Source organism: Gallinula chloropus, assembly GCF_964237585.1.
Source record: "Gallinula chloropus genome assembly, chromosome: 10".
Taxonomy (NCBI): domain Eukaryota; kingdom Metazoa; phylum Chordata; class Aves; order Gruiformes; family Rallidae; genus Gallinula; species Gallinula chloropus.
The window spans coordinates 16,700,207-16,714,672 of NC_140095.1; the positions used below are offsets into that span (position 1 = coordinate 16,700,207).

The 14,466-nt window shown below is 46.6% G+C and overlaps 1 protein-coding gene across 1 annotated transcript; it reads right to left on the reverse strand.

Annotated features, from left to right (window-relative positions):
• Positions 1–1,969: 1,969 nt before the first annotated feature.
• On the reverse strand, positions 1,970–7,222 carry LOC311195179 (ovomucoid-like; the record flags this gene model as incomplete). Its single annotated transcript, XM_084268537.1, has 8 exons — positions 1,970–2,110; positions 2,596–2,705; positions 3,680–3,740; positions 4,286–4,422; positions 4,683–4,737; positions 5,244–5,380; positions 6,165–6,184; positions 7,168–7,222. The coding sequence occupies 8 exons, from the start codon at positions 7,220–7,222 to the stop codon at positions 2,065–2,067; spliced, it is 621 nt and encodes a 206-aa protein (XP_084124663.1). The 3' UTR covers positions 1,970–2,064.
• Positions 7,223–14,466: the final 7,244 nt, after the last annotated feature.

Below are 14,466 nucleotides of genomic sequence, written 5' to 3' on the forward strand. Positions count from 1 at the left end.
TCTTTCTAGGAGTAAATAAGTCCTTGTAGAATGAAGCTCTTTCCAGTCTGAGGATGTTTTTGTGGTTTTAAAGACAGCCAGCGCTTACTCAAAGGCAGAGCAGGAGGCAGTAAAGCTACTCACCTGAGATGCAGCAAAGGGCTAGAGCAAACAGCAGAAACACGCCTGCAATCTTCATGGTGGCTGAAGCGTCTGCGTGCGGCAGAGCCTGTGTTTTCCTCAGTAAATATAGCTTTAATTCTGCCCTCAGGTGGTAACCATGCTTATATGTACAGGCACGCGCATGTGTGTGTGTGTGTGTGTGTGTGTGTTTGTGTGCAGTCCCATTTGGCTTGTCCACCTTTATTCTCAGGTAGCATTCCTGGTCTTTTGTCGGAGTGGCAATCTTGACCGACGTAAGCCACGCTGCAAGCCAGGAGGAATGCTTCTTCATCAACAGGAGTGACGTAAGAAGTTTAGATACGTTAGATACGCCCTTTGTGCCATTATTTCCAGTGAAATACACGTCAGGTTCCTGCTGAAGGACCATAGAAAAAGTCTATGGGCAAAGAGCAACTCCACAAACTTGAGCAGTGGCTGCTGTCAGGTTTTCCCCATGCACGCCTATCAGAGCTTATTCACAGCCAGTGCTTCTTGCTGAATTAATTATTTCCAGAATAAAAGTCCCTACTTTTATTTTCATGCTTCATCCAAGTAAAGTATTATCAGGTGAAACCAGGATGAATGAAGTGGGCAAGCAAGCAAGAGGGTGGCCCAAACACCAAAGGGAGTCCTTGGGCTGGACAAGAGATAGAGCAGATTTTATGGGCACAAAATATTTACAATTGTTATTTCCCCTAAAAGCCATTAGCATTGTGGGTTAGATTTGCAGTAATGGGCTGATGGTCTGATGATGACAGAATAATGTGAGACCCTAGCCTGGATCCCAGAAAAGTTGAACCCAATCTGGAAATCTCTGCTGCAGCCATCTGCCCATCTCAACATAAATCCTTTGTTTTACCACCAAAGAACTGCTTTTTTTGACAATCAAGGAAAATAAGCCTCCCCACCACCCCCACCCCCTTTTGGCTCCCAGAAGAAATGCATATGGGAGATATTACTACTTAGGAGGGATATGCCAAATTTATTTATGTTTCCCTTGTGTAGATTGAAAAACCACCAATTCAATACTCCAACAGAGGACAAAAGCAAAATAAATTTCGTGGACAATATGCCAATGACAGGTCACACTCTCAGAAAACAGAAGGATACTTTGCCCTTGGATTGTGAAACACTGCCGAAATGCTCCTTGGGCTAGCAAAGAGCATTAGGCTATTATAGCCTAAGAGAGAAGACAAGCAGGCAGGAGTAGGAATCATCCCTAGGAGGGCATTTATCTTAAAAAAACATGGAGGTTGTTAAAGGATGGGTTCAGGATGAAAAAAATCTAGAAACACATCACTTGGAGGACCCAAGTAGATAGGCAGGGGCCACTTATGCGTCTGAAAAACATGGGCTTTGCTACCAGGTTGCCCTTGCAGAGCTCTGTGCTTCCCCTGCTCAGGAGGCCAGGACTCAGCTCATGGTGCAGACACCACCACAGAGTGAACAGGTTGTGCTGCTGATGCCTGCACAGGGAAAGCACACCAGAAATACCTTGGGAGAGATCCATCACTTCAGAGAGGTATTTCAGCCCTTTACACTGTCAAACATCTGAAAGGGTCTGAACGCTAATGCAGGCTGACTACCATCTATGTGCAAAGTCACACAGCTCTGGGGTTGATGCATCTGTATTTAATTTTCTGCCTTTTATGAGAGGGAGGGGAGCAAGATGTTGTTCTTGTTATATCCCAGAGCTATGAGCACGTAACCTATTCAGCCTGGCATCATCATTCAACAAATCAGAAGAAAATGTTTCATGAAACAACACATGAAACAAGACAGAGAAATGTTGCTGATTTAGTTTATTGGGAAAGAAAATCAGGAGTGAGCTGAGTTCCCCAGAGGGTGAGATGAACTGAGGTGAAATCTTTAGCTGGGATTTGCCAGTGGGGATCCTGTGGTGAATTTTCTCAGCACTGATACTCAGCATTTTCCAAAATGGCTTAAAGTGAGAGTCCCATTGCTGTCCCTGAAAGTGAGAAGAGGAAAAAATTGCGTTAGGCACAGAGTCCTGCCTGCTGTAATCTGTCCTTGTGGTTGGCTACTAGAAAAGGCATCAGATAGGATCCTGTCCCAGAGCCAAAGAACCTGTAGACTCCAAGTCCCATTAGCTATTTGATTATTAAGAGATGACTGAAGTGATTTAACCTATCCTTAAGACTGAAAAGTACTTTGGGGAACTATAAACTAACTTCAAAGATTCTACTGCGTCTGCCACACGCAAGAAAAACTCCATTCAATGTAATGGTCTCCAAACCATTCACGCTAACAAACCAGACACAGCTCTTTGTGTGCTCTCATGGAAGGAAATGAATGGTTGGCACAACGGCCAGTATTCTCTCCTGCCCCACGTCCCTAATCAACGCTGGTCAGCAAACAAGAAAGCAACGACTGTGCAAACTGGTGCCCAGAGGAGGCAACCGACACCCCGACTGGGATGGGGATGGCACGTACGCGACTGCGTTGCAGAAGTCACACTTGTTGCTGTACGTTTTGTTGTCAGAGCCGCAGAAGGGCACGTACTCCAGTGAGCAGGCAGGTTGAGGGTAGCCACTGCAGTCAACCTGCAGAAAGCAAATAGAGACAGTCCAACGTGAAGGACATGGAGGAGTCAATAGCAGAAGGGCTTGAACCCCCAGCTACAGCCGCAGCGCTAACGATAACGATCTCACTGAAAGTAATGAACTGCCTCGCACAGTCTGATAGAAACTAAGGTGTCAGTTTATGCTACGCCAGAGGAATTTAATAATATAAAAATAGATCATAATTTCCTGTTTGAAGAGATGCATATCATAGCCCGACCACAGCATTTCTAGGCAGCAGCAGTTCAACTCGGTGGAGGTGCCATGCTCGTGATCACATTGCACTGTGTTCCCAGCCTGGCCAGGAAATTAAATGGAAAAGCACTGGTGTCTGGAGAAGGGCCTGATGGCACTCTCCCACAGTCTTAAGCCAGGAAGATCAGCACTTAGCTTGATAGTGTGAGAGTGGGATTTCGTTTCTTTGTGCACTTGCTGAGAGGCACTGTAGTGCAAAAAATACATGTGGGTCCAGGAAGAGGCCAAGGAATTTCAGGGACGAGAAATCCATCAAGGCTCACTGCCTACACAGAAATTGCACCTAGCTGAGGTCCATCAGCTGAAAATAGCTGGAGGTTGAAAGAGCAGAAGTCCCGTACATACCCACTCTACTCCTACTCTCTCCTGCACAACCCTGATGACCTGAAGGCATGAAGCCATCATGGGCCTGATGGACCACTGGTCTGACCCCAAGAGGCATTCTCTGTTCTTACTCCCAGTTCTGCCCTAATGGATTACTTCTGCTACTACTCTTACTGATCCCTTCCCATGCAGACACCCTCCCTTTTCTGATGTTAGTGTGGATAATGTGCATTACGTGTGCAGAAAGCAAAGTCTTCCCTGTGCTGAAGCACAGCAGCAGTTACACTGCAGGGTCTGGGGGCTGCTGCAGACACTGCAGTGCTTCCCCTGACATCAGTGGGACTGAAACCCAGTCCCTCATCATGCAGTTCACTTACTGTAGCAGTTTCCTTCTTACATTCACCACCATACTTCTTGCCAACGCTGGTTCCAGACTCTCTGGGAAGGGAAGAGACCCATGTTAGGAAGCTCTGCAAACAATCTGCTCTGCTGAACCCCACTTCCCAGCAATGCTGATCAGCCCCAGGTACAACGCATGGCATACAGGAGATGTCCAGCTTAGGCTGTGTCCATGTGGCTCTAGATACTGGGTCAGGTGGTGCCCCAGCCCACTGGAATACTTGTGAAGAACAAGGGAGGGTCCAGGGGGGTAGTTATTGTGACAATGCAGATGCACCTTAGGTTAGTTGCTGTCCTCTGCAAGGCAGCATCTGCCATGTAGACCCATTTAACTTAAGAGAAGCATTCTGTCCTGTATTAGATCCCCACACAGCCCTCTGCTTCTCTCTCTAGATCAAAGGCACAGTTTCCCTTCTAATCACAAAGGAAAACAGGGTCTAGTTGCCAGGGAAAGAGGAGGGTCAAAGTCCAAGCACCTTACAAAAACAGCCTTCTTAGAAGTCCTGATATTGGGAAAAGCAGCTGCCAGCAGTGCTAAGTGCTCACTGTCCCTCACAGGAGAGCTCTACACACTCAGTACTCACAGGTTATGGGCACACAGCAAGCACTCGTTGTCGTAGGTGACCCCATCGGTGCCGCAGACAGGGCTGAAGTCTTTGGTGCAGAGTGTCACCACTTTGCCTTCCTCACTTGTCGTGTTGGGATACTTACTGCAGTCCACCTGTTGAGGGAACACACAAAGCAGCTCTGGTGAAGGCTTACTTAAAGGAGCAAGTCAATACAGGAGCGTGTCTGGCTGTCTAGGATTCCACTACAGCAGGAAAAAAGCTTTTTTGTTTGTTTGACGATATTTAAAGATAACCACTGCAAGATTCTGACATCTCTTATTTAGTGCTTGAATTATCTCCTGTGGGAGTCAATAAGCAGCGTTGGTCACTCGGAAGCAGGACATGCCCTTGCTTTGTCCTTGGTTTCACTTACAGGGACTTCCTTGCATTCTCCATCATAGTCTTTGCTGACATTGGTTCCATATTCTCTGGAAGAAGAAAGACACACGTTAGGAAGTCTGGCAAAGACTCCTGGGTGCTGGAAATACGTAACTAATCTGGGGGGAAGCTGACTCTTTTATCTGTCAGGCTCATAGGTATTTTTTCAGAAGGTAGAGCCATCCTCGCTGACCAGCTAGCAGTGAGTGGCTGGCAGGGACATAAAGACCCTGAAAGCTTTAGGACCATTTTTGGCAGTTCAGACCAGAGCATCTCTCCATCTTTTTGCTCTGCTTTGCTGTGATGATACGTGCCCTAGGGACTGTCATCTGGCTGATCCATGAGATGGAGAAGAAAAACCTGAATAAATCATACCAGTAAGAGAGAGATGTGGTGACTAAAGTGACATGTAGGCAACGGAGTGCCAGGCATTGATACCCAAGCTCGTTTTGAAGGAATCAATACAAGTGACATGTGACAGATCACCCTTTGCTGAAAAGCAGTGCTGCCAGAGGCCCTGAGCACTGCTGCCCGACATCTCCTACCCCGTACGCACATGTTGTATGCACAGAGCTGACACTCGTTGCTGTAGGTGACTCCATTGGTACCACAGACAGGGCTGAGGATCTTGGTGCAGACCAACACCTCTTTGCCTTCCTCATTTGTAGTGTTGGGATACGTACTGCAGTCCACCTGCCAAAGGAACGTGGAACAACAGGGTGAGGAAGATATTTTATGCTCCCATCTCTCAATTTGCATGAGGCAGTGAGCAGATACAACACACAGTGGGCTTTTCTACTACCACAGCACAAACTTGTGCTGGTGGGACAATCTGGTAACAGGTTGGAGGACGAGGTGGCTCTAGCCACACAGCCCCCAGATGGGGTAAACCTGTGGTGGTCTCTTTTGCTCACTTGGCATCTTTTTACAAAGGCTAAGCATTGGTCCCTCGTTCTTGTATTCTCATGAGCCCCCCAGTGCACTTCTGTTATGACTTTCTCATTCTCAACACACCAATGGTTTTGGTTGGTTGGTTTTTTTGTTGGTTTGTGTTGGGTTTTTTCTTAGAGGAGCAAGACTAATGACCTGGTATGTGGAAGCTGGAGTGTCTCGTAGTATTTTATGCTTTCACCAGGTTGCCTTTGGGTAGCTTCTAATAGTCTATTGCTATCAGTTTAGAGCCAGTCATATCTGATCAGTGTAAACCTGGTGAAAAATCAATTAATCAAAAATTTTTGTATCATTACCACTACTACCTTATTAACATATAACACAGGTGTTGACCCAGGAACAGAACCATTTAACATTTTACACTGTAAATTCTGATTACAATGACACTCATGTCACTCTGGGTGAAAAAACAGGTAAGCATCTACAGGCCTGAGGTTTTTCTCATTCTTTTGGATTTTCTGTGTTTATCAACTGTCTTTACCAGGCCACATACTTGAGAAAAACAACAGAAAAATCTTCCACTCACCTCAACCCCAAAGGCAGAATCTGGAAAAGAAAGAGGCAGAAAATGTGAAACAAAGCCAATATGATAAGACCTCAGTTAAAGCTGGAAATCTGAATGTAAAATTCCAATACACAGGACCAAACTAAATCATTTCCAGCAATTGGTTTCCTGGACTAAATAAACTATGTGTGATTCTTTTTTCTTTCTACGTTGATAAGTATAATAGCATTGCTTATTGCTGGCTGCAAAGAAACATGGTTTTGAATAGCTTTGTTCTTTTTTATTTTGAGATAGGTGAGCTTATTAATTGAAAATAGAATAGTTTTTCCTTCCTTATCTTTTTACACATCCGTTTTGACCCCAAAGAGCCGCTGTTACATATCTGAAAAGAAACCTGAGTCAATACAGATAAATGCAAATCCAAATAGTCACCTACAGGATAAGCAAATACATACAGCATCTGTTGTCAGGAATATGCATTTTAAAGCAGCTGAGTGTGGAAAAAAATTGTCTTTGACTTTATAATTTCATCAAATGTAAACACGCAGTGAGAATATCAGACTCTGGGTTGTTTTCATCTCTTGTTTCTCCATTAGCAGCAAAAGTATTGCAGGAAGATTGCCAAGCTTCTGCACAGAAGTGGCTTGTGCCATTACAGTATTGTCGTGACTAGCTGCTGGAGGTCTGGCCACCTTGTCACGGCCTTGTTACTAGCATTTCTCCATTTTCTGTAGCTGTATAACAAGTATGAGTAGTGTAGCAGCATTAAAATGGCAGTGTAAGACCTGTGACAGCACTAGTTACCAGCACAGAACTCTGCACACAGTTATTTGTGTTTATGACAGACAGCCAGCTACAACAGTGATCCATTTAGGACCATCCTGAAATCTGCTCCTGCATCCTACGTGATGCTAAAGTACCCAGGCAGCCTAGCACTTTGCAGGCAAAAAGTGCCTCCCTCTGAAGCCACTATCCCACCCTTTCAAAGACAGCCAGCCTCTGTGGCACTTGGAGAGCAACTCACCTGGGAAGCAGCAAAGTGCAAGGGAGAGGAGCACAAAGACACCTGCCGTGGTCATGGTGGAGGTACGTCTCGAGTCTGCAGGCTGCCTGCTCCTGCTCTGCTCGTGAGATGGTCTCTCCAAAGCTGACTGCAAATATATACAAATGCAATGTCTGAACTGTTCAACTGTAACATAAAACAATCAGCAGAATCTGTCACTGGTACAATGAGGCTGGTAATATTTATTGAGGTCTTGACTTTCAGGTAATGGTCTGCGTCTGCTAGGCAATTGATTTTGGCTGGACATCTGGTTAACAGCTTGAGACAAGCATCACATGTTCTCAGTGGTCACAACCAAACAAACAGCCTTTTAGACAAAAGAAACCTCTTTAGGATTCTAGCAGAAATGTAAGGAGCACAAAATATTAAAGGGAGTGAGGAGCGGGTCCTTCATTCCTCTCTGCAGAGCAACATTGTGCTCGCTTCAGCAGCACATATTGTAAAGTTGGAATGATACAGAGAAGATTAGCATGGCTCCTGCTCGAGGATGACATATGTTCCATACTTTTTTGTCAGTCTGACCTCAGTCCTGGGAAAGATCATGGAGAGGGCCATCTTGGGAGCTATCATGCAGCACGTGTGTGATGGCCAGGGGATCAGGCCTAGTCAACATGGGTTTATAAGAGGTAGATCCTGTCAAACTAACCTGATCACCTTCTATGACAAGGTGACCCGCTTAATGGACAAGGGGAAGGCTGTGGATGTGTCTACCTGGACTTCAGTAAAGCCTTTGACATGGTTTCTCACAGCATTCTGACTGAGAAACTGGCTGCCACTGGCCTTGACAGGTGGACCCTCAGCTGGATTAAAAACTGTCTGGCTGGCTGGGCCCAAAGGGTGGTGGTGAATGGAACCGAATCCAGCTGGAGGCCGGTCACGAGTGGCGTCCCACAGGGCTCAGTCCTGGGTCCAGTTTTGTTCAACATCTGTATGAATGACCTTGATGAAAGCATTGGATGTTCCCTCAGTAGGTCTGCAGATGAAGGAAGGGAGGAAATGTTGATCTCCTTGAGGGTAGGGAGGCTCTTCAAAGAGACCTGAACAGACTGGACCGATGGGCTGAGACCAATGGGATGAGGTTTAACAGCACCAAGTGCAGAATCCTGCACATGGGACATAACAACCCCATGCAGTGCTACAGGCTTGGGGGAGACTGGCTGGAGAGCTGTCAGGCAGAGAAGGACCTGGGGTGTTGGTTGACTGCAGACTGAACACGAGCCAGCAGTGTGCCTGGGTAGCCAGGAAGGCCAATGGCATCCTGGCTTGTATCAAAAACAGTGTGGCCAGTGGTCTAGGGAGGTAATTGTGCCCCTGTACTCAGCATTGGTGAGGCTGCACCTTGAGTGATGTGTCCAGTTCTGGGCTCCTCACCAGAAGAAGGACATTGAGGTCCTTGAATGAGTCCAGAGAAGGGCAACCAGGCTGGTGGAGGGGCTGGAGGGCAAATCATATGAGGAGTGGCTGAGGGAGCTGGGGATGTTGAGCCTGGAGAAGAGGAGGCTGAGGGGAGACCTTCTCCCCACCTCCACTGCCCTGCCAGGAGGGTGTAGAGAGGTGGGCGATGGTCTCTTCGGCCAGGTGACAGGAGATAAGACAAGGGGAAATGGCCTCAAGCTGTGCCAGGGCAGATTCAGATTAGATGTTAGGAAAAAAAAATTTCACTGAAAGAGTTGTCAGGGCCTGGAACAGGCTGCCCAGGGAGGGGGGTTGAGCCACCATCCCTGGATGTGTTTTAAAAAAGGGTAGATGAAGTACCTTAGGGATATGGTTTAGCATAGGATGGGAATGGTTGGACTTGATGATCTTAAAGGTCTTTTCCTTCTAATTCTGTAATTCTGTGATCCCTTGGCAGGGAGCAGCTTAGGCAGAGCATGCAGCACTACTCTCTTTGCCTGCCAGGCTAAGAGGCTCTGCTTTCCTTCCTGGTTTTGGCTGGGGGTTTTCCCACATTCCCAGAAATTCACCACTAGATATGAATGAGTGAGACGTGGCTTTGCCATCAGCAGAATTGGTTAAGCATGGTCCAGTGAGCCTGGTGGGACTGTGTCTAACCTGCAAAGATAATGGTATTTAGCACTGGTTTGATTTTAAAAAAAGGGTTTCTTGATCGTTTCACTGTCAAGTGAAGTCAAGAAGGCTTGAAAGCGGGTTAAATTCATCAAATACTACTAAAAATGTCACCTGAACCTTTTCAGCAGGGAGCGCTTATTTACAGACCTAGTCACAGCTAAACACACTGACTGATCAAACGTGTTCCGCCAAGCCACCTGAAGAACAAAAGACACAGAAGGCCTGGGAACCTATGTACATAGCACCAGCTACACCTGAAAGTATAGTAGGTCCTTTACCCCTACAGATATTTGAGAAAAATTATACTTAAAACATTGAGCCTGTCCCAGTTTTCCTGTCTGTCTCACACCTCCAGCCTTCATACCATCACCAAGTTGCTCTTTCCTTGGAGGAAGGTCTGGACCTCTGCTCTTTTAGAAGGTGTAATTTTGCAGGAGTAGGTTCTGCCTTGGAAGTGGTCACAGCACTGAGCTTGACTGAGCTCAAGAAGCATCTGGATGACATGCTCAGTCCCATGCTCTGACCTGGCTGGCCCTGTGTGGAGCCAGCAGTTGGACTCGATGGTCCTTATGGGTCCCTTCCAGCTCAGGAGATTCTATGATTCTCACCCTAATCCCTTTCACAGCTCTGAAATGGCAAGCATACCTGGGGTTTTTTTGGTCATGGAAGCTAAGCATTATGCTTAGCATAGACTGCAGGAGCTGCAGAGTAGGAGATGCTTTACAGGTGCTCCCTTGAACAAGGCACCACCCATTAACCAAATGAAATTCAGCTGAAATACTTGAAAGTTAGGGCAAGTAAATTTGTCAGTGTCTGATACATCACAGCAGTCAAAAGAGCACACTTTGATCCCTAGTTGCACTGTAGTGCAGGGGGTCACTTACCCTGCACACTGGCAGGTTAGGAAGACCTCAGCACAGACATGCAGGTTACATTCCCACCCAAACGAGATGGGTTTCTCCACAGGAAAAATACAACGATAATAATTCTGCTGCTGGGTTAGTTTCTATAAATTACAGGGAGCATGCATGAATATTTTAGGTAAGTTTGGCACATCTTCAAGATGGATTGCCCTAATGTCTGGATGGTGTGTCTGGAAACTGCAGTCTTTTCTCCTCAGCACGTACAGGAGCACGCTGAGGCTGCTGCCACATGCCACGCTCAGTGCCTTCACCAGCTCACAGGTACAGGCCCTGAACAGTAGGAGTGCCATACATCTTTCTGGGTCAAGCATGACTTTTGCCACTGCCTTCTCCAGCCAGGCAGCCAGACCTCTGCAAATCATCCTCACCAGCCCTCTTTACAGCTCTTGACAGGTTGTGTCCTGCCTGGTGCTCACTTGCTGCTGGTCTAGGCTGGTCCCTGTGCTGTCCTCCACACAGGACTGACCTCTCTCCTGATGGCTGGAGGGCACCTTCCTGCCAAAGGCCAGTGTGTTGCCAAAATACACCAGGGAAAAATTTTCCACTGTACCTGCTGGGTTCAGCACTGGGTCTGGCACTTACTGGCCAAGCAACCCAGCTTTACTCTGACCACCACAGCGCCCATACGATGTCCAGCACACCTATTCCTTTGCTCTCTTGCCTACAGACACTCTAGGAAGAGTCAAGCCTATGACAATTAAGTGCTGACTGGGGAACACCAGCCACAAAAGTGCCACCCAGAAATCACCAGGTTACAGACTCATGCACAACCTCCAGCCAGCCATCGTCTGCAGCCTCCCCACCTGGGGTTACAGCCCCAGATTATCCTGCCCCTGAAAAATCCCACAGCTGGTTAAGCTCATGCTGTAGGACAGGCTGCTCAGCATTAGCTGCTCCTGGAAGAACAGTTAGAAAGAGGATTTGGTTGCAATCCTGCCACTGATCTTGTGCTGTAATCCACTTCATTCCTGTCTTCTAATCCGCAAAGTCGGATGCAGCAGATGGCTAATGACCACCTGGCTAAAGGACAATCCTCATGTGTGCAGAAGCCAGCACGAGGGCAGAGATCTGCAAAGAAGCATGTGCAGTGCCACATCTCAGGGTACTTCATGTTCTGGTCCTGAGCACCAGAAGGTCTTCAGGCTGACACCAGGGCAGGATTTGGCCACTATACAACAACCTCTCTCACTTAACTAAAGAATTTCTTGGTTTATGTTTCCCATTACAGTTTTTGCCAGTATCGATTTCATATTCTCTGGGAAATTTTCTTAGCGGATACACGACTTCTGCCTGTAAGTAATACACTGATAAATCAGTGACAAATTATTTAATACACTTTTCCAAACATTCCTGGGGTTTCCCACGTTATTTAATTAACAAATAGCTGCTGTAAAAGTGGGAAATAACAATAATTACTTGTAGCTCTTTCATGAAATTGCCTCTAATCAGTCCAAAAGGCCTGCTAAATACCATTCAGACTACAGTGGCCATCTTTGTCTTTCTCTTGGCCGCAGTGTGGCCAATAACTGTTTGCACTGAGCCACATGCCTGGAGAAACCAATACAGAACAAATGGAAGATCTGCCTCTCACCTACTGCCCGAAGGCACCGTTTGAAGTAAGCAATAAAGCAAACAAAGTCACTGATAGGATTAAAACGTATCAAAATGAAAACATATCCATGTGCTTATGAACTTATTAAATAGAGCTCGATTCAAGTAATGCCAGTGAATGTTTTCCTGAACTAATAAGCCCATGAGCAGAACTTTGTACCCTGCAGGTGAAGGCTAACATGGTTTCACGTTACTTATGCAATGAATTAAATCTACTGGGCCCCACTGTGAGGGCAGATGCTGGCAACACACGAGTGGGACCCACCCCATGTCAGGGGTTGGAGCACAGGGCATTCGGGGCATCTGAAGGACGTGGGGTTATTCATTGCTATCTGCATCCCCCTGATGGGGTCATACAGAAGACAGAGCCAAAGCCTTTTTAGAGCTGCACATCAAAAGGCTTACATTCTGGCCAAATAGGAGGAATTACCCTTTGCAGTGGCACAGGGACTGGAGAGGCCAGGCATTTCCTCCCTTTGTGTCACCAAAAGCCCAGCTGAAGACAAGGCTTTAAGCACCCTGAGCTGACTTTGGCCTTGCCTTGAGCAGGGGTCGGGCTAGAGACTTCTAGAAAGCTCTTCCAATCTGAATTATTTTATGTATATGGTACTTAAATAATGCTCTCTCCTACAGGTAGTTTTTATTAGTGAAACTCCTCCATGACCCAGGAGGCTAGCCTTGGAGGTTTCCCACAACCTTTGCTAAAGGGCCACAGGTAAGTGGCACAAGGAGCTCCCATGACATTTTTACAGGGGATAACCACTAACAGGCACAGCAAAAAGAGTAGATTGTAATCATTGTTAGAAACACACATTAAACTATTCAAACTTGAGAACATTATTAGCTCTCAATTATTTCCAAGCATCTCCCTTCTGCAACAGCCCAGGCACTCTACCATCACAACTCTTCCCCAGATCATCATCAGTATCCAAACCTACAGCAAAGTCACCTACACCACAGAAAATCAGCTGCCAAAACAGTGGCCCCTTCACTGATGTGCTGCACCCTGGACCAGACGTGGGTCTCAGCAGCATCAGCTCTGAAAACATACCTTTGCTTTTCACCTTCACCATCCTGTCCTGTGCTCCAGTTCTTGAGGACATCAGAGACCCATTGCACATTGCAAGAGTTACCCATGTGAAAGCTGAAGAACACTAGAAAGAGCAACAGAAAAAAAAAGAGTCACTAACCAGCAGAATATTGGGCTGGACAGTAGCCCAGGCCATTAGTCTTTGGAGCAAACACTGCAGGGAAGGTGGTTTGGAAACAACACTGGAGATGTTATCCTGCAGCTGATCAGAAGAAGAGGAAATGATTGGTTTAATCAGCTTTCCTGATACTTCAGTGATCTCAGCTGTATATAACTGAGTGCTGGGTTCTTCTCTGCCACAGCCTAAGAAAGAACAGTAAGGAGATGGTTGCAGGGGACTAGCAACTGACCTGGGATTGACGCTGCACATGGCTGCCTAGCAGGAGAAAGTCAATCTGGCAACTTCATTGCAAAGGCTGGGAAAGTCTCCTTCAGAGGCTGGGGTCAGGAGAAAAATCTTCCACAGGCAGGAAAAAAAGAAAAAACACCACATTTCAATAGATTCTTATCTGCAAGGAGATGTTATTTATAGCTCAATGCACAGTTGAAATGGAATGAATAAGCATGTTCTGCCATGAAAGCAAATTGCTTTGTGGTTATATAAACCAGGGGAATAGTTGAACACATCTCCAAAGGATGGCAGATGAGGCATTTTCAAGCTACCAGTCATCTAGCAGCACGTATGTCACCAGAATAGCACACGGCAGGGGGACCGTGGCTGCGTCCCTTGGATTTCAGACAGCTACACAAGCCACCAAAGAGTGTCCTTGCCAGGAAAGGCTTATAGGCATCAGTAAGATATTTTAATTGACTAACTAGCAGGGCTGTGAAAAGTAATTCAGCGTGGTTGGGATGAGCAATTGCTGCATGCTACTGAGCAGCAAAGAGGAACACAAAGGCCTCAAGGAAGATCGCTTGATCCCTGGACAGCTGCGTTGGAGAGCTTGTTTACAGAGGGATAAGCATCCCGGATGCAGCTACAGTACGAAGGCTACGGCAAGGCTGGCTGGGGAGACAGGTTACAGCCTCCCAGGAAGCATGGGGATCATCTCTTCACAGTGAGCTGCCAAGTCTCATTAATTTATCATAGGAACATGCCTTCAATGCCCCTTTCTCTCAGTTCTGTTTCATAAGATTGACAGACATATCTATAGTCCACAAAGTGTTCTTGACAAGAGGGTAATTAACCTTCGATGTTTACATCTCCCTCCTCTTGGTAAGTAGCACACCATGTTTGTGCATTTTTGGGAGGACTGGCTGTAAATGAGTGATAGTTTCTTTTTATGCTCTCGATCAGAGGTCAGGAGGAGTGGGATAATTATTTTTATGAGCTCTGTCAGGAGAGGTAGGTAGCTGAGGAAGAATTTCCTTGAATAAATGGCCAGAGCATTGGATTTGGGGCTTTTGAACCAGCGCCAGGTCTGTGAAAGAGATCCCCATCTGGGACCTGTTTGGGCCAGGAGCTGGGACCTGCTTCATGCAAGCTCAGGAAGGGGTGAGCTGAGGGTGAGGGAGCCAGAGGTGCAGATGTTTATACACAGATAATTTCATGTACGAGAGAGAAGT